The sequence below is a fragment of the Chenopodium quinoa genome, unplaced genomic scaffold (assembly GCF_001683475.1).
Source record: "Chenopodium quinoa cultivar QQ74 unplaced genomic scaffold, ASM168347v1, whole genome shotgun sequence".
Taxonomy (NCBI): Eukaryota; Viridiplantae; Streptophyta; class Magnoliopsida; order Caryophyllales; family Amaranthaceae; genus Chenopodium; species Chenopodium quinoa.
In genome coordinates this window covers 4,834,318-4,853,799 of record NW_018743292.1, presented here as the reverse complement: position 1 = coordinate 4,853,799, position 19,482 = coordinate 4,834,318, and the positions used below count along the sequence as shown (strand labels likewise).

General features: G+C 35.7%; 3 protein-coding genes across 8 annotated transcripts; 1 reads left to right on the top strand and 2 right to left on the bottom strand.

Annotated features, from left to right (window-relative positions):
* The first annotated feature begins 2,061 nt into the window (after nucleotides 1–2,061).
* Nucleotides 2,062–7,222, top strand: LOC110736575 (G patch domain-containing protein 8-like). Of its 3 annotated transcripts, XM_021916827.1 has the most exons (9): nucleotides 2,063–2,196; nucleotides 3,060–3,112; nucleotides 3,510–3,585; nucleotides 4,601–4,787; nucleotides 5,759–5,913; nucleotides 6,167–6,310; nucleotides 6,397–6,497; nucleotides 6,601–6,766; nucleotides 6,867–7,222. In XM_021916827.1, exons 2-9 carry the CDS (start codon nucleotides 3,072–3,074, stop codon nucleotides 6,945–6,947), a joined length of 951 nt encoding a protein of 316 aa, XP_021772519.1. In that variant the 5' UTR covers nucleotides 2,063–2,196; nucleotides 3,060–3,071; the 3' UTR covers nucleotides 6,948–7,222. The 3 variants fall into 3 exon arrangements, with proteins under 3 accessions (XP_021772520.1, XP_021772519.1, XP_021772521.1); XM_021916828.1 differs by lacking the exon at nucleotides 3,060–3,112 and having other exon boundaries at nucleotides 2,062–2,196; XM_021916829.1 differs by lacking the exon at nucleotides 3,060–3,112 and having other exon boundaries at nucleotides 2,067–2,196; nucleotides 3,444–3,585.
* Nucleotides 7,223–7,354: 132 nt separating this feature from the next.
* Nucleotides 7,355–11,482, bottom strand: LOC110736574 (aspartic proteinase-like). Of its 3 annotated transcripts, none has more exons than XM_021916824.1 (13): nucleotides 11,016–11,482; nucleotides 10,464–10,524; nucleotides 10,247–10,344; nucleotides 10,045–10,157; nucleotides 9,754–9,928; nucleotides 9,604–9,643; nucleotides 9,422–9,486; nucleotides 9,169–9,282; nucleotides 8,980–9,044; nucleotides 8,457–8,676; nucleotides 8,232–8,351; nucleotides 7,748–7,833; nucleotides 7,355–7,644 (listed from the first exon to the last, which is right to left on the bottom strand). In XM_021916824.1, the coding sequence occupies exons 1-13, from the start codon at nucleotides 11,340–11,342 to the stop codon at nucleotides 7,557–7,559; spliced, it is 1,572 nt and encodes a 523-aa protein (XP_021772516.1). In that variant the 5' UTR covers nucleotides 11,343–11,482; the 3' UTR covers nucleotides 7,355–7,556. The 3 variants fall into 3 exon arrangements, with proteins under 3 accessions (XP_021772516.1, XP_021772517.1, XP_021772518.1); XM_021916825.1 differs by having other exon boundaries at nucleotides 8,457–8,664; XM_021916826.1 differs by having other exon boundaries at nucleotides 8,457–8,616; nucleotides 11,016–11,479.
* Nucleotides 11,483–12,839: 1,357 nt separating this feature from the next.
* LOC110736572 (FK506-binding protein 5-like) lies at nucleotides 12,840–17,787 on the bottom strand. 2 transcript variants are annotated; one of them, XM_021916822.1, is made up of 3 exons: nucleotides 17,048–17,787; nucleotides 16,533–16,701; nucleotides 12,840–15,934 (listed from the first exon to the last, which is right to left on the bottom strand). In XM_021916822.1, exons 1-3 carry the CDS (start codon nucleotides 17,159–17,161, stop codon nucleotides 13,158–13,160), a joined length of 3,060 nt encoding a protein of 1,019 aa, XP_021772514.1. In that variant the 5' UTR covers nucleotides 17,162–17,787; the 3' UTR covers nucleotides 12,840–13,157. The 2 variants fall into 2 exon arrangements, with proteins under 2 accessions (XP_021772514.1, XP_021772515.1); XM_021916823.1 differs by having other exon boundaries at nucleotides 16,533–16,773; nucleotides 17,048–17,139.
* Nucleotides 17,788–19,482: the final 1,695 nt, after the last annotated feature.

Sequence of the window (19,482 nt, the reverse complement as noted above, 5' to 3'; positions counted from 1 at the left end):
TCTTTTAAATATACCACTGTCAAATACATTGTATTAATTAAAGAAGTGTATTATATAATAATACTTCTCGAAATATAAAAGTTCTTAACAGTATAGTACATAATCTCTTTTCATAGTACTCAAGATCACAACGAAACTATTAATTTTAAATAAAGATATCTTTGCTTTTCTCCATATGTTTCTTAAGATTTCCTGCTGTAATCACGTTTATTAATTTTAATTAGTATTGGAAAGAATCCCAAAACTTTAATGTATAATTATTCCATGGTTTTTGTTAGATTGATTAAGACGAATTTTGCTTCTAAACGTGTGAATTTTTCTACCTAATTTGGTCAAAAAGATGTTAGTGTATTTTTTTTTAAGTTTCTTGACAACTACAAAGTACTATGTATTATTCAGTACGTAGTATGAGTTAGCATGTACGTTGATGAAATAATTCTAGATTCCAACATTAGTTAAGGTGTTAGGTCTTAAGAAACTTCCTCAAGATTTCAATGCATGCATCTAGCTATTGTTCTACGGGACTAAATTATTTCAATGACTCTTATCTTTTGAATTCGAGTCGAATTATCAACACTAATATTAAAATGTATTGGTAACTAAGTAAAGTTAGTCTAACAAAAACACCTAATACTTGCTTACATTATTGTAGAATTTTGTAATTTTCCCCTAATTCTCCTAAAATTAATCAAATATATGTAGCACTCATTGGAGTATAATTTTAATTTTATTTGGAGTACAACTCTTGAAAATAGTACTGTAACTTTATGTAATTACACAAATAAAAAATGTCTTTATAACATGTAGGAAAAATATATCCTAACACATTATTATATCTCGCACCCTCAACGGGAGGACCAGAGGAGTGCACATGTGGTGTATGATTGACCAAATATGATGTCAAGGAATAGTAGTCAAGACTCAAGAAAAATCTTTCGTGAAAATATCTGCATTTGAATAAAATGCTCAAATCTAATGCAAATTAACCTAAAATGTACAAAGTGAATACCCATAAACAACATAGTTTGTGCTTCTTATTTATGACAAAATTCAATTTAGACTAAATAGTTTTATTCTCTTTAAATAAAATAACAACAAATTTTAATTCCTTACTTCTTATATATTAACCTTATGTTAGTGGTAATTTTAAATTAATAACCTTGAATAAGCCCTATTAACCTTTATCAAAAACTTATATTTTATGTATGGAGAATAGCTTATCCGATTTAAACTTATGTTTTCTATCTTATCAGAACTTATTACAAAATAAACCCTCTTTAAGTATTCCATTTTGACTTTTGTACTATTTACGTACGACCAATATTTATGCTTTATAAAGAGTAAATATTATTAAGCATATCATACATAATTGTTAGAATTGTCTTAGTATACAATTTTCAAATACCTTTATAATGTATTACATATTAATAATTAAGGTATTCCTCTTCCTATCATTGATCAAAATTGACACTAACAAATTAGAGGGAGTAACTCTTACTATGATTTTTTTTCCCCTTTGAAATAAGATGGAAGCTTTACCAACCGTCCTTGTGTTTGGCATCAATCATTTGCTTGGTTGCACGAGGACAAGGGATCAAGGGTTGGTAAGAAAGGGAAGGGATGTGAACAAAGTTGGAAACTTGTTTTTATTTTTAAGGAAAGATAGCAAGGTGTCACGTGCTGACAGTTTTCCAATGCCCTGGCACAGCAAGTCCCATATGAGGCAACCTCCCTGTGCCTATGTGCCTAATTGATGCATGTGTTTGTGGTGCAGTTTAGCATCATCGTTTGTTGTTTCCTCTATTTATTACCTTGTTATGCATATGAGGAAGACTGACGTGGATTAAATCTTGGGGATTCAAGCGCCACACAAGCAATCTGCGCTCAACCCATGACAAAGGGCTTTTATTGAAGTTAATCAATTTCCGCAAGGGTTAAAAACTTAAAATGCCTTACGGAAAAAACCAATAACAACATGTTCCAAACAACCCTCGGTATCCCACCTAGCTATAGTATGAGATATGGAGTACGCGGATACGGACATACGGTATTACAAACCCTTCTAACGTGCGAATAAGATGGATAACACTCATAACAGACTACAAAAAATGAACATTTTCTGAAACGCAGAGTTTGAACAAATACACAGCGTCTAAGAGAGAGATAACGAGCAAGACGTTGGTCGTTGCTCTTCTGGTAAGTTTAATTTCTAACCTACTAATTTTATTTCTTTTTCATGAATTTCTTCGAATTGTTAATTTAATTTTCCCCCTAATTCTTGTAAAAAGGTAAGATTTGAAATTGTTTAATTTAGGGTTTCCTCGACTACTATGATTTTTGTTTAGTACTTACTTAATTAGAAGCTGATTAACGCTTGATTTTGATTTGTAGTTTAATCTGAGCTACTTTTTTTGCTCTTTAATTTTCTTTTGGCTGGAAATTGAATTACCCATCTAGTTTGTTGGTAGTTTTCGTCGGAAAATTTTGAATCTTTTTTATTTGATTGGAGTATTGATGGGTTGAGTATTGATTTAACTTCTTTTAAAGTTGGTATTAGCAACAATAGCAAGCGGTTTGCTGAAATTGAGGATATTTTTGTGAGAAATTTGATGGTATGATATTCAAGTTTTATTATTAGAGTGAACACTGAAGAAAAATTAAACAATTTAAAAGAACTTTAGCTTTAAGCAGAGTTGATTTATGTGTTTCTTCATGCTTGTTCTGTGCTTTAATACATATGAAGAACAGTATTTAGATTGTGGAGGGGAATATTATGCTTTTTTTTTTAAGGGTATGAGAATCAAGTTTTGATCCTGATGGTAGATGGCACGTATCGTGGAGGGTAGATGGTATTGTAAATTGTAAGTGGATGGATATAAGGAGGTCATCATATGTTTGTGCTTTTATTCCAGCTCAGGGATATGTTTGACGACTGAGAACTGCCTATGATTATTGTAAATTGCGTGTTCAATTAGTTGAGTGTTTGTGATTGGAAGAAGTAGATAGGATAACTTGTACTTGGGCAATCGAAATGTTTCATATGTTATTTGAAATTGTAGGAGCAGGATGCTATGAAGCAGGATTTCCAATTAGGGTTTTCAACTGGAACCAAGTAATACCCTGCTTTCCTACTGAAAGGCATTCTATCACCTGCATATGTTTAATACACACCTGCTTATTGTTGGTAGAATCTATGGTAGCTCTAGAAATTGACAATTATATCTGGGAAGCAAAAATCCATGGAATTTGGCTATACAAGAACTTTTAATTGCTGTCATCTGACTGGAAAATGTAATGATCTCAAAGAAACCATTTAGAAGCTTAATTTACATTCCATGTTGGGACTAAGGGTTTGCTGTTGTTGGGTTCATATTTCATTCATTGCTTGTTATTGGTGGATGCTAAGAAGGTGTTTTATACTTTAATATTGAAACTGAAAACAGGACAAGTTTGTTGGACAATAATCATCAGAGGAGGAGTGAATTTCTTTGTATTTTGTTATGCTACAGATTCAAAATGGATCGTAGATGGAAATACAGTGCAGCAGAGTCAAGCATGCGAGACAAAAAACACGATAGGGAAGAGGTAAAGAATTTTCTCACATGAGGTTTAAATTGTTAGGGCATTAAGTGTGCTCTGTTTTAACCCACGTTGATTAATTACGACCTAAATCATGAATGATTATTCCTCATTTACATCAGGAACTGTGTCTAGATACTTGATAATTTTTTAAGAACCACGGTGATTTTTGTTGTGCCTCTTATATGAGTTATTAATTTCCTAAAAATTGCTAACATTCTTTAAATTCAAGGCTTTGTTAAACAGTTTATCTGAATTCCTTGAATTTAAAGCTTCAAAAACTGTGTATGTACGACAGTCCCGTAAGAGCATTGAATATCCCCGTAGCCTCCCGGGCGAGGGCCAAACTCCACTTCGCTCTGCTCTAAGGGTCTAGCAGCCGGCGTTCGAAATAAGTTTCTCACAAGTCGTGGCTTCGCTACTCCGTTGTGCACCCCCCATGGGTTGGGGGTCGCGTCCTCCGAAAATCCGAATTTGAGGCGGGGCGAATTCGGTTTTCTCAGGGCTGTTCTTGCGATTCATTGTCTCGAATTGTCCTGTATTTTCTTTTGGAAAAAGAGAATAAGGGACTGCCAGCTGCTAGATTTTTTTTACCCCCATCGCGTCGCTCGTTTTAGATGGCATATGCAAGTCTCCGTGTTGTCGATAGGGCTTTCGGGTTCCAGATGCGCTTACATTTATTATAGACCCCGGGGGAATAGGGTTTTAGTGACTCATGAATGGATAGAATCAGATTTCAGAATATCGCTCGAGCAAAGGCGCTTTCTCGAGGCTGGAGTACTTCCCTGGTACCTCCGAACACTTACGTTTCGAAGGGACCCCACCCAAGCGCCTAATTTTAATCATAGTTTAAGCCCCAATCTGCCGTCAGCTTAGTGAATACTGAAGACTTGATATCTGATTGAAAAATGTTGGTGTTTAGTGTCCTTTAGGTTGCTGCTGCATGTGCAACATATCCTTTTCTTCATGCTTCTGAGGGATCATTTTAAAATTTGAATTGTTGGCTCTAATTGTTTACCAGGATTTATATGGTGATGATTTCCGCGAAGACTTTCGCTTGCCAATCAACCACAGGCCTACTGAGAATGTTGATTTAGATAATGTTGAACAAGCATCAGAGGACAGGAAAATGTCATCATCTAATATCGGATTCAAGCTTCTTCAGAAAATGGGATGGAAAGGAAAGGGACTGGGAAAGGATGAGCAGGGTATGTGTTCCTTCAGATGTACCAATTGTGTGTTTGTGTATGAGAGAAAGATTCGATATCTGCATCATCGTGTGTGTGCGTGCGTGCATGCGTGCGAGCGATTTGACATCTGCATCCTCCTTGTGGAGCTGCATTTCAATTCGTCATTTGAGTTACGAGTCTCATAAGTCATGAGAATTGATATGTCTACAATTGATGCTGGTTTATGCATGTTAGGTCCTGTTCTTTACCTTAAAAAAATAAGATTCAGGTTAATCTGGTTTGATAAGTTTTATCCAGGGCCTTTTAATCCAGGTGCTTAGGGTGAAAAGAATACTTAGTTATGACATGGTTCATTAAGTTATACTGGATTCAGTTTCATAAATCTCCCATAAGTTCTGTTTAAGTGATCTGACCTATTGACGCCTTCTTTAGAGACTATTATTGTCAAGCATGGTTTGCTATTAATTGCTAGGATGTTGTACTAGATAGATCATACTTGGTGACATTTTTTTGCATGGTATGGATGATAGCTTGTTGCAGATTTCTCTCTATTCCATAAACTAAGTAGAGATCTAATATTTCATCTGTATTTTTCTTATTGCAAAGCATCAGTGATAGAGAAGTCCTGTCACAAATGGAGGAGAAAACATTTTAGTGGCTCCCTAATAATTTTAGTCTTCCAGATGACGGCTTTTGGTGCTAGACTATTCTCCCTGAAAAATCTAAATCTTTAGATGGTAGCTGAATTAGGCATGTTATATGATAAATCTTATACTTTGTCAAAAGAAGAGACAACTACCATTTTGATAATCATGACTCCAAAGCACTTGGCATGATGGATAACATATGAGGTTTTTAGCATCTAGAACTTTGTGCAGCAGATTTGTGGTTTTCTGAATATTTAATGTATGAAAAGATTTATTCCTTTTTGTCTGTCGATTTACTGCTGTCTGTCATTGTAAGATTTTATTATCCTTTGACCTCTTCAGGTATAACCGAGCCAATAAAATCAGGTATGAGAGATCCAAAGCTAGGGATTGGAAAGCAAGAAGAAGATGATTACTTTACGGCAGAAGAAAATATACAACGCAAAAAGCTTGAAATTGAGGTGGAGGAAACAGAAGAAGTTGCAAGAAAGAGAGAGGTATTCCATCATATTGTAATTTATTTGTAGTTTCTCTAATGCAAGTAAAGAGTGTAAGACAAAGTGGTTTGATTCATTACTTTTTGTGAAACCTATATATATTAGCAGAAGGCAGCATATTGCATATATGCATGCCTTTTGAGGGGAATGGTTTAGGATAAGCGAACATCCACTTTGGAAGCTCTTGAGAATTTCGTGCAGTTTTATTACCTGGTGGGTTCTTCTGCCTGCTTCGTGCACATATTGAAATCAGGTGTTGGCAGAACGGGAGCAGAAAATTCAGACTGAGGTGAAGGAAATACACAAAGTATTTTTCTGTGATCTGTGTAACAAACAATACAAGTTGGCTATGGAATTTGAAGCTCACCTGAGCTCCTATGATCACAACCACAGAAAGGTAAACAATAAAATCTGCATATATTTCATACATTGCACTTCATCTCTGTGCTGGTTTCCCAGTTTAATCCATTATTGTGTTTTCAGCGCTTCAAGGAGATGAGAGAAATGCATGGTAGCAACCGTGATGATCGGCTGAAGCGAGAACAGCTACGACAAGAGAAGGAGATGGCCAAGTTTGCCCAAATGTAGGTTATTGCATGTTTTTTTAATTTTTTTTTATTTTTAAATAAATATAGTTGATATGCTTTTTGTTATTATGTGACTTATACTAGATCTTTTGTTTATCAGTGCTGATGCTCGCAAGCAGCAGCAAACACAAGAGCAAGAGCAAGAGCAAGAGCAAGAGCAAGAGCAGTCTGGAAGTACTCCAACAAAAGCTGGTACTGCACCTGTCGATATTGATCAGAGGAAAGCATTGAAGTTTGGCTTTTCCGCCAAAGGTGGCACATCTAAAGTATGTAAAATTGTGATTATATTTGATACATTGCACTTAATCTCTGGTTATTTCCTAATATCCCTTATATGAAGTCTGAATCTGCTTTATATCTTGACAGAGCTCATTCAGTGTTGCTGCTAAGAAGCCAAAAGTACCAGTGGCCTCTATCTTTGGCAATGACAGTGATGAAGAGTCCTGATGATTATATATTGCAGTGGAGCAAATACATGGCTGTCTGAATGATGCATCAGATAACATTTTCCCCGCTTGTTTCAGTTTTTTCTTTTCCGTTGTTTGGGATTTAGAATACATGTGTGAGAATTTAGAAAATCATCAGTGATTGTTATTTTGCAGTTTCAATTGTTGTCGACTTCACCATATTATGTGCCTTTTCTTATATCCATAGTTGTTGCTGAGCCTCTTTCTAGATTGTTTTGCATCAAATTTACGAGTCCCTTTGTTCAAGATATTCCACTGTTGTACATATTTTTATTGTTCTGTTTGACCAACTGCTTGTCCAAAATTGCTCAGTAAGATGACTATACTAGAGAGGAAAATTTGCTAAATTATATGGCCTTAGATGCAAAAAATGACATGTTATCAGGGTAGGAAAATACGAAGTAAATACCTCAGAATTTTTGTAATTTTTTACATTTATTAACTTAACAGCCCAAATCCAAAAACTACCCAGCCGTTGTTACAGTACTAGCATTGTAAAGCTGTTCCCGAATGCTTTAAAATATAAGGTGCTACAGCCAGTATTGAGCAGAAATGAAGACGCTTGAATTCGGTTGCAGAGATTACAAGTCTAATAAACTGCTTCAGCAAAACCCACTCGTCGTTTGCTAAAATCAAAAACTGAATGGTAAACTCCCATGAATATATTTCCAAAGATCCTGTGATAAAGGCAACAATCAGAAAATCTGTAGGAAAATTCTGTTACATCCAATAAAACAACTTACTAGTATATTGTACGAGTAGCTGGCAAGTTAAGCATACCATGAGCCTGGAAGTGATGGTAGATCCACCGCGTAAAATTGGCTCCGGCAGGTCATTTTATTGTGCTTTCTAGTTGAACGAACGTACTGAAATTGAGGGTGAAACACAAATATAAGAAACAATTCAAAAAGAGGCATCAAGGGTCTAGGTTCGCTTATATACAAATAAACTTAAGAATGATTAGCTCCCAATCAATACCATAATCAAATGCTTCTAAAGAGGCTCCTATCTAGGATGGGTAGGGAGGTCATGTATATGCTTAAACTCTGTGGAGGTGACATAGGTTTTATCTGATAAATTTGCAATTTTACTCGGTGACATTAACATAGTAAAAATTAGATTCTTTGCCTAAGTTTATTGTTTGATCCGTTCTCCAAGATTGGCTTCTAATTTCTCCCCTTAACCCAAAGTTTTTTTTTTTTTTTTTTTTTTTTTTTTTTTTTTTTTTTTTTTAAAAAAAAAAAAAGGAACGAACCAATCGTACCTGTTGAGGAGTGAATGTGAAAGGCTTATTTCCAATTGTGAGTGTCAAGTTTGGCATGAGTGGGATGTTGTCACAAGGAACTTCTACGTCTCCTTGAGGAGCTGGAAAGCTAAAGCATAGCTGCAAGGAGTAAAAACCAGATAATCAAATATTAATCCTATTGTGGATGCAACTTCGGAAGTTTAAATAAGAAGAAAGGAATCTGATCTGCAAAAGAATTATGACCTTTCTAACGTATCTCAGTACTCCTTCCTTTGTTTTTCTTTGTTTCATCTGCTTCTGAATCCAATTCACTATTTTCTGACAGGCACTGCATAGCAAGTCATCGGCAACTGATGAAAGTTCTTTTCTGTTTTTTCTTTCTTGAACTGTCTTGAGATTTTTCCTGAAGATCAGTTGAGTTATTGAGTATGAACTCTTTGGTAGAACAAATCTGCAGTGTTCGCTTGGACATTATAAAAGTATTGGTTCAGCTAATATCTTGCCAAACTGTCGTATAATTGTATCTAACAGTAGAAGAAAAGATTAGTGAATGCATTTTCCGAAGTGAAAGTTGTATCCTCAGCTCTTTGGAATAAGTTAGGTTTCATGTAAGGGTTTTCCAAGTGAAAACAATGAAGCTGTACATGCGACTCTGTGGTCCTTATCTAAGTGACTCAATTCGTTTGCAAGTTCATCAAAACATTGTTTCTGAGTCCATAATAATGCTGTCAACTTCAGACATTTGGGTTTTAAATGGTTTTCTAACCTCATATGCTGAGCTCCATTGTTGAGGCACAAGCTGAGTTGCGAACATATATCATCAAGATTTACCTGCAGTATAGAAAAAATCGAAGTTTTAGTAGGTAACTAAAAACTTTCTCTAACCCTTTTCATGTATTGGGTGATTCAGATCAGAAGGAATTTAGAGGGATCAAAAGGGTTGGGAGAAAGAGACCCCTGATGCTAAAAGATTGTAAATCGCCTCTCCATTGTGGGAGACTATTTCTTTGCATTCCTTGCTTTTGACACCTTTTGCTCCTATTGCGTGGTTGATCTCAATCACAATAGCCTGAAAATTTACGAGAATCCAGAAGAGTAGTTTAATAATTCCTAGTTTTAGAATGGGGAGTACGAATGGAAGAGATATATGCAAGGGCATAAGATGTTCAATACATTATATCAAATGAATGAAGTTTGCGAAAACATACTGCAGGCCCTGAAAGTAATGGTGATCCTGAGTCTAAAACAGCAGGACACCCGTCTTGACAGTAGCCTATGAAATATGAATGGAAATTCAGAGTTGATGAGTTTATGATCAGATTATTAGCTTAATGTAAATCACTGCAGATAATTTGAAATTGAATGACATTATATGATCGTTGAACTATACCAGATGATTGGTTACCAATGAAGAGTTCTCCGATTTCAATCTGAAGCCACGGTGAACAGAAACTCAACTCATCAATACTGTATGTTCCGGAAATCCGGATTATTCATGTTAATGCTAGCTGCATTTTCCTTCTTTTATTTACTAACTGACCTGCCATATACCATTCTGGTTCGGCGTCACAGGAACATAAACATGTTTTCCTTTGAAATGATTTGGATCAACTCCTCCGAAAACTACTTCTCCTCCGAATTCTGCTTCTGAATCTGTGTTAAACCAGATCGAGAAAACTTTCTTCTTTAGAAGTTTTTGTTCTGCCATTGTATTCCTGCATGATAGTATGTTGATGATGGCTTAACATGTTTACCATATAAGATAAGATCAGGAAAAATATCATGTAAAAATTCATGAGTTTTGAGTTGTTAATCATAAAGTACTGTTTACCATATAAGATTGGCGTTCCCTTCTGATTTATCTGGAAATGCAAGCCCTACTACACCATCAAATTTAGCATGTACCAATGTTAGGCCATCTTCACTTGTTACTTCAAAGAATATCTGCGTGCATAATTTTAGAAACTCGTCGTTAGGGCAAGCTAAGCAAAAATGTGGTAAAAGCATCAAAATTTGAAGAAGTAGAAATATACTTGATTTTTGACAAGTAGATCTCCAATTTCAACATTATCTTGGCTAAGAAAACCATTGAGTTTTGCCTCTGTTTCATAAATAATTTCATGTGGTGAACCTGGAATAAAATGTCATATTAGTTACATACTTCGTATTAATTATTCATGGTCTAAAATTATACGAAGTATGTCAATGAATTAACGATAATGAATTGAAGCATGCAAATTAAAGTGTTACCTATCTTTGTGTATGTACTTGAGTGGCTTGAATCATATCTTGGATGAAATTGACAAGCCTCCTACAATGAAATTATTGTTCAAGGAGCTTTTTTTGACATATGAATTAATAGCTTAAGTTAAATATACATAGTATGCTTGTTTTTTTTTAGCAAGATTACTACAAATAAATAATTATAATTGGTTTCCACAATTTTTTCATCACTTTGTAAGTGAAAAGTGAAGAAAAAACTATGGAAAATAAAACAAGGAAAAAATTCTCATATCTATTCACCTTATTTCCTCATTAAGCACTATACATTTTTATTACACAAACGTCCCTTAAGATATTGTTAAATCAGCATGCAAAATTTGTTGAAAGCAAGCTCCAACTACCTTTGGGAATAGTGTAAGCAACTTACTTTCCCTATTTTGTTCTTCATGACTTTAATAAATCCCGCATTTCATATATGTAAACCAAATGATCACCAACTCGAACATTAAAATTAAAGTACAATTGTTATAAACACTTTATCTACAATATTTAAAAGCAAGTTTAATTCTATGCACTTACAGAAGAATTGCACTTAGAAGATGGAACCCAAAGATAGGAAATTGCAGTATCAAAAATGACAGCAAATTTTTGAGGTGGTGTGCCAATTCCAATTTCTCCATAAAATTGGGAATTCATGAAATTCTTCAAATATATAATTTCTGCACGTTTTCCCACTTCAATTGTACCCAATTTTCTAGCAAATTTAATATAATTAAAACTTGTTTCATGTTGTTGATCAACTCTTTTGAGACTGATTTTCACAAACCCATAAGTTGTTATAGGAAGAAAACAAAAACTTATTAATGCACAAAAACATAAAATTTGGGAGAAATTTCTAATACCCATTTTTAATGAAGGCTATAATAGAAATTTCATAAATTTATTAAAATAAAAAATCTTTCATGCAAAATAATAAAAAAGGAATGAGACAATTTTGCAATAATAGAGTATAACAAGAAAAGATCATAGAAATTTCGTAGAAATGGAATAATATGATAGTCAGAAAAACATTAGTATAGATACAAATGGGGGAAATTACAACAATAAATACAAGGAGTATTCATTGCAATATTGCATGGCCTAATTACATACACTCATATTTGTTGGAGATAAGGCTGTCTCTCTTAGGGGTACATACTTCTCCCACCCCCACCGATTTATATTTTGATGTTATAAGAGTCCCAAGAATCGATCTCATAATCCCTTGAAATTAGGTGTGAAACTCGAATCACTTACACTATTTCTCACTTTTTTCACTATTTCTCACTTTTTGGTAGGTAAGAAAATGAAGGGCCTACCAGATAGAAACCCCTCACAAGTCAACGTGACCTGGGTTAGTGGGCTAAATAATTTGAGAGTAGGGGATTTCAAGGAATCCCCTCCCCCAAATTTTCTTTGATGGGAGTTGGAAGGCACACTCCTTGTGGCATAATTACTTAGTGGGGGTATATTAGATGTTTTAAGTTTAGTGTGAGAGCTGAAAAAAAAATATTACTTCCGTTTTATATTTTTTGCAACTTTGAAATATTTTATATCTCATAAATAACACCCCAAAGTTGCAAAAAAATATGAAACAGAGGTAGTATAATGGTAAGTGGGAGAGAGTAATAATAAAACAATAGTGTGTCTTTACCAAATAGCTAAGTACTTTCTGTAGCAATAACGAAGCACATGGAAAAAGGAAAGTGTTGCAAATGATGGGGAAAAAAGACTGTAGAGGATTAGAGATAGTAGATATGTGAGTGTGGGCCGTGTGGCCATAGTACCATAACAGGTTGTGATTGGGTGGTGGTGAGTGGTGCATGGAGTAGTATCCCTACCTCATAAAATTATACAAGATTATTTTTGTACTGTCAATTATACCCTTCAAAATATGCATTTATTGAACATATGTTCACAAAAAAAAAAAAAGGTACATTAACATAATTTCAAAGGGCAAATAGTTATAGTCATATAACGTAAAATATAATAAAATATCATGCAAACATGCATAGGGCATAAAAGGTCACAATAATAATATTTCTCAAAGGGCTAGTCATACGCGCATTAGAATCCCCAGTTATGGACATATCGAGCTGTATTGGAAGGTGCTGTGATGGTACAAGTGATTGGAGTGATGAGTTGGGGAACTAATCACGAGTGTGAGGATAATCATTCACCCATGGATAGTGTCTTGTAGAAAAGGGTGGAGGGAAAACCCCCATTGCTTATGACAAAATCGGCACTAAATGAGGATATAAGATAGATCACCAATATGCAGATACTACCATACATGAACAAAAAAATTGGTAAATCAAACGAAAAAACCTTCTACTTGGAACAGAAAATTGGTTATATGTATTTCAGCATCAACAAGTTTCACTGATAGCCTCTTAGTAACGGGGAGCTGAAATGAAAGATTTTCATCAGACTAGAAAAAGGTTCACAGAGAATAATCTTACAGATGATAGTGATATAAACTATCAGAATACACACAAGAGAACACAAGCCTTCACAGGATACCAAGACTATGAGTTCATGAAAATATTCACAGAATTGCTTGGTTCAGTAATAATAATTTAATCCTATACAGTAATCATCATCCAATTCAAGCAGAATTGGCATATTCTTGTATAATTAGCCAAAATTTATCCCGATTTATCCTCAAGAGTACATGCGAAGTTATGAAGGCAGTGAATTAAGCTTCTTTTCCATTTGTTTGGATCGACGAAGAGCATCCAGTGCCTCAGCTTGCTTACCAGAGCGTTTAAGGTTCAGAGCCTTCACTTTTTCAGCCTTCATTTGGGCTTCCAGCTGAGTTCTCTCTTGATTGAAACTCTCATTCTTAATGGAGCTTGATGTGGGCAGCTCTGCCTTTACTGGGGTCTGTGAGACAACGTTATCATCTTGGAGACCAATTGCTTTAAGGGCCGATAAGAGCTGAGGGTCAAAAAGATCCTCAACAGTAGCATCACCAGCGGGTCCTTCGTCATTTAACGTGGGAATGGTTGGATTAGGAGGACTAACTTCCTCAAGCTGGGCTTCAAGTTTCTTGGCTATTTCAAGTTCAGCATCTGCTTCTTCAGTTCTACCTTCTCTACGTAGCTTCAAACCATTCCGTTTGTGATTAAGGCACTCGCGCTGTAATTTAAAACGCTCATGGTTGGACATTGGTTTTGGGGCCACACGGGGAGGATCCCTTTCCTCAGGTTGGGTGGAAGTAAATGTGCTATGCTCCTCCCTAGTAGTAGACACAACAGAAGAAGAGACTTCCATGGGTACAGGACCAGTAGGATTCTGGGGTTTGCCATCCTCCAAATTTCTTTCCAACTGCTTTGCTTTCCTAAGCTCTTCTTTCGCTTCAGCCATTTTCCCCTCTTTTTTCAATGCAAGTGCTTTCCTTTTATGAGAAAGAATCTCTTGCTGCACTGGACTTTTTGGGTTTTCTGGCGAAACACTTGGGGAAAGGTTAGCTCCATGAATAGCTGCCTGCACCACTTGGCGTTTATCTGAGGAATCATTGGCTTCAGCTGGTCTTTTGAGAGGTGTTTGGTAAGTTCCTATATCCATAGGCTCAGAATCTTCAGGCAGATTTCCTTGTATTGCGGCTTCAACCTCAGCCTGGCGTTCAGAGAAATTAGCTATCTCTACTTTTGGTGCTTCCAGTTCAGCCAACTCTTCCTCCAATTTTTTTGCAGTTTCAAGCATTTCTTCAGCCTCAGTCTCCTGTCCTTGACGTCTGAGGGCCAGAGCCTTCCTCTTTAAACCTAAGAGCTCCCTCTGAATCTCAGATTTACTCTTTCTTCGTTTACCGATTGTATCAATAGCTCTACTTTCCACCAAAGCCTCGGCCTTTTTATTGGATACCTCAGCAGAGGGCATCATACTTGCATTGTCTTCATCCTGCCAACCTAAGTTCTTCAGGAGAGAAAGATATGCCGGATCATGCAAATCCTGTTCTGTCACATCATTGTGTTCATCCTCAGGAGCAGGAGAGGAAGATAAATCAAGGGGCTCAACTACTGGCTCTGATACTTCATAGCCAACATTTAATGGAGTGTCCACCCTAGCAGGGTTATCCATCTCCTCTAGTTGCTGCTCAAGGACTTTTCCTTTCTTCAGTTCATTATCAGCCTCCTCTAGTTTCCCTTCCCTTCTTAAAGCAAGAGCCTTCTTTTTCAGTGCCAGAAGCTCCTTCTGAATCAAGAATCTACTCTTCACCGGTGGTTTTCTGTCGTTATTGGGAATTATGTTAGAAGTTCTAGTGTGCAATGCACCTGATTCATGATCTTTTTCGGCGCTCAAATCATGTGCGTCAGTGTTAACATCGAACTTTTCTAGGTCTTTTTCAAGAGCTTTGGCCCTCTTCAGCAGTGACATTGCCTCTGCCATATTCCCTAATCGTTTCTGGCTTACAGCTTCTTTTTTCAACTTAAGGATCTCGTCTGAAAGTGCTTTTCTATCAACAGAAGTGGACGGGGGCACAATGTCATCAAATTGAGTAGGCTCCTCAGTCCAACCTAGCGATTGCAAGGCAGCAGCCATTTCTGGATCGTGTATGTCATCGTCTGTAACTTCAAAGTTCTCATCAATACTGACATCACCACCGAAGACTGAGAGATTACTCAAGTCAAATGCAGAATCCATATCAAAACCAGCAGAAAAATCCTTTTTCTCATCCTTATCCAAACTACGCATCAAAGCAGAGAGCTCATCATCAGATTCATCAGCATCAGCCAAGAATTCCTGTTCCTCTAGTTGCTTCTCTAATATTTTTGCTCTCTTTAGTTCTTCCTTGGCTTCAGCAAGTTTCCCCTCACGCTTAAGCATGAGAGCCTTTTTTTTCAGGGCAATAGCTTGAGTCTTGTCTAAACCAGAAGACACTTTAGTGCGACTCATATCGCCAGAATCCTGGATTAGATTAAAGAGCTCACCTTCTAAGCTAGTTGGGGCAGGGTTCTTACTAGCACCATGAATATCCACATCAGACCATCCAAGTTCTTTGAGTTCTGCTGTGAGATCATCCTTTTCCTTAACATTAGTGGAGTTATCTCTTTTACCTGATTCAGGAGACGTGCCTTGGTTTTTCTGTGTCTCAGACGAGCTCCTAGAATTCAAAGCCTTTTTCCTGTTCTTCCTCAACTGGAGTTCCAAAGAAGCTGCTTGACGCTCAAGTTCCTTTGCCCTTTTAAAGGCTTTAAGAGCTTCAGCAGATTTTCCTTCTCCCTTGAGGGTCTTATAATTGTTCTTTTCATCCAAAGCTTGTTGGCGCAATTCTTCGGGGGTAGCAGAATCTATCTCGCTATTACTGCCATTAGATGCATTACCAAGCAGATCTACATCCTCATCTTGGCTAGCAATTTCTTTACCAGATCCCATATTAGCAGATTCTTTCCCATCATTCATCAAAATCTCATTCATAACTTCATCGACACTCCTTGATGCAACTTTTGAGGATCCTGTTCACAGGCAATCGACATTAGCTGAAAACACACCTTTAAGCACCTGTTTGAAAAGGCCAGAAAGAACCTCTAAAGAAACATGGTACTCAACTAATTATCGTTTTTATGAAACAATTTCAAATTTGAGTCACAATTCACAGTTGAATATGTGCTAAACATTTAACTAATAGAGGATACCTAAGGTTAAGCCGTAACATTGTTTACACAATATCTCATCAGACTATCCACTAAATTCTACATTGTTGTGACCCGAAACAGCTTCTTAGCAATACAGGTATTCCACCACCCCCCCCCCCAACCCCCCTCCTTACTCAGCAGGAACTACAAGGCATTTGATTATTCTAGTATCGTATGTTATGTTATTATCTAATGTTAAAGCGCCTAATCAAAGTCACTATGACAATTATGCTATCATATAACCTTCCGACCCTCCCCCCTAAACCCCGAAAAAATAAAAACTCGGCTTTTCCATAAGAGAGCCTTGCCACAGGCATGTCAATAACAAATGCAAAGCAACACAACTATCAAAACGAAGGAAAATACCAATCCTACTCTAGTTTCATATGCAATAAGCATGCAAAATGAGAGCTAGTACCTTTCCCAGCTCGATTCTTATGTCCATGCCGTAGCTCAAACCGAGCAGACTCCTCTAGTTTCTTACAAGCTTCACAAACACGAACCGGGGAATCGCCTTGGCCCCGCAACACCATTCGACTCTGAGTGCAACTATTGCAAAACAATCCTCCACATCTTCGACAATGATGCTGGAAAAAATATATATATATACAACACCCTACTTCAAAATAATGATCCACAAAGCTGATACACTATATAACCTAAAACAACAAATACAGAATTACAGATAATACAAGTAATTGATTTTAATGATCAAAACAAGACAAAATTAAAAACTGGGTATATCAATCATCATCAAAATCATTGAAATTAACAAATTACACAGGATCATATCCGATTTCATCAAAATCAACAAGAAATATTCTAATTTGGGGAATACCCACATCAAAAATTCAAACATAAACACCAAAGAAACTCTTTAAAAACATTCAAACAACAAAACAAATTAGGATAATCGAATGAAAAGGGAAGAACCTTGCGATTGAGGAAAGTGAACTGGGAAGAGCAAGATTGACAATGAGAAGCATCTAGAACCCAAGTGTTACCCCGTAATGAGGGTTTTGGAGGTAATCCAATCTTCTCTAACATCTTTCTTGGTCAAAGGAGAGAGAAGGGAAAAGGGTACTAGGTGCAGGTTTTAGCACTCTGCAACTTCACAAGATCTAACTTGTATTATCAATGGGACTTTTCTCTTTCTTTCTCGTCTGCTTTTTTTTTTTTTTTTTTTTTTTTTTTTTTTTTTTCATCTGCTTTGGCTTTTTTTTGTTTTTTTTTGGGGTGGGGGGGTTTGGGCCGTTGGGGGAGGAAATATTTAATCGGGTTGATTGACAAGCTATGTAAATCAGGGGGTATAATGGTCAATTTAACTATTTAATTAAGGATAATTTTGTAAGAGCATCTATAATGGCTAGCTACATGCGTTTGTAGCAAGCAATTGCCATATCATTATTTTCTTAGTTAAAATAAGCTACAACGTCTAAGTTACAATCTTCACAATGGTTAGCTACTTATTTTTGTAATTGGGATTAATAATAATAAACCAAAAAAAAATAAAAATACATAAAACAAATACATCAAAATAAAACAAATATATAAAAGTGCATTCGGTGGAGCAAAACCTTGTAGCTCCACAATGGTGAGCATGTAACTCTACAATGGTGAGCATGTAGCTCTAACTATTTCTAAATTGCAAGCAAGTTATTTTATACTATCACTAGGTTATAATCCCGTGCAATGCACGATTGTAAATATTTTTGACAATAATATTACAAAATATAAAGTATATAAAGGATATTCAGAAATATTTCATTTGGGTATATATGAAATATGATTGTCAAACTGGAAAGAAAATACATGATGTATAAATAGTTTACTTAAAGATTTTGCAACAAAATAAAAAAATAAAAAAAAATAGACACTTGACCCTACCTTCGCATACCTCCGTTATAAGGCGGGAGAATTTTTCACAAGGTAATGACAAATGTCGTGGAAGGATTCGCTTTTAGTATAGCTTAATAGATTGTGGATGCTCTAAGTATCATCCCTTTCTTCCTTCCTTCTTCATTCTTCCATTACAGCAACCCACCTTCTTCCTCCATGAAATCTATACTACAGACCACCGTCGCCACCACCACTTATGGTGGTTAAAATTGCTTCCGCAAAGAAGAGGATTTCCCTAAGGGGTTGATATGACCCTAATTTAAACTCTTTTTCTGCTAGGGTATCATTTTGTTATCGCCGCGAAGAGGCACGAAGCGGCGTCGGGGGCGTTTCGCCATTGGTGTTGAAGAAGAAGACGAAGAGGAAGGCCGGTGGTGTTAGAGTTTCTCCTTTCTCGTCCTTTTCGGTGGTGGAACGAAGAAGCCTTGTGGTTGATCGCGGGAAGACGAAATGTACCGTTGTGGTGATCGGCGGATCGGTGGTCGTCGGAGAGGTGGCTGACTGACTGTAGATCTAGTTCTGGAGAGTTGGTCGTCGGAGACATTTTTTTTTTTTTAATTGGATTAAATTTGGGACTGATTTACAAGGTTTCGTCCATAGCTCAAATTTTCAGACCCCTTATGTAGAATTTAGGAAATTATTTTGCTAGATTTTAAGGATGAAAATGATTGTGTAAATAATATATTTTGTATAAAATAATTAATTAGAAAATTACCAATTATTCACCAATTAAATTAACTAAGAAAAAATCAGATTTTCTTCACTAAAAATCCGAAAATTCCTAGCTAATTAATTAGGAAATTTGGCCCTAATTAAATAAATAATAAAATATAATTTGTTTAATTAAAATATCCGAAATTTGTATATATAGTCCGGTTTTTAAATAAAATAAGTGGATAATAAATCTTATCCAAAATCCAAAAATAATAATTGAGTTTTAAAATGCTTTTGCCGTCAAAATTCAAATATTATTTTGGCTCCTAGATTTCAAATAGTAAAATAATTACAAAAATACCCTTTTTAGAAAATAATAATTAATTAATTAATTAATTAGAAAATACGTTTCAAAAATACAGGGCATTACACCACCCCTTTGTTAGGCTTTTTTTTTTTTAAATTGTCAATATGTATTTGAATATTTTATTTTCAAAATACCTGTAGTAATTTTTACTACCACATAGTAGTAAATGGGGTAGTTAAATGCAGTTTATTTTGATATCTACTATTGTGGGGCATTTTAATTTGGATTATGTAGGAAATTGTTAACATAATATTTAAATTGGAAAGAAACATAAAATTAATAAAAAGAATAGAATAATAATATATAAAAACGAAATATTCCTCGAAATACTTTTCGCTGACTAGCGTACTATTTTGCACATAGAGTAAAAAGGTAGTACCGCTAATAGCAAATAGTTGAGTTCGTATTATTTTGCACACACCGTTGATAATAGATATTATTTTAAGCC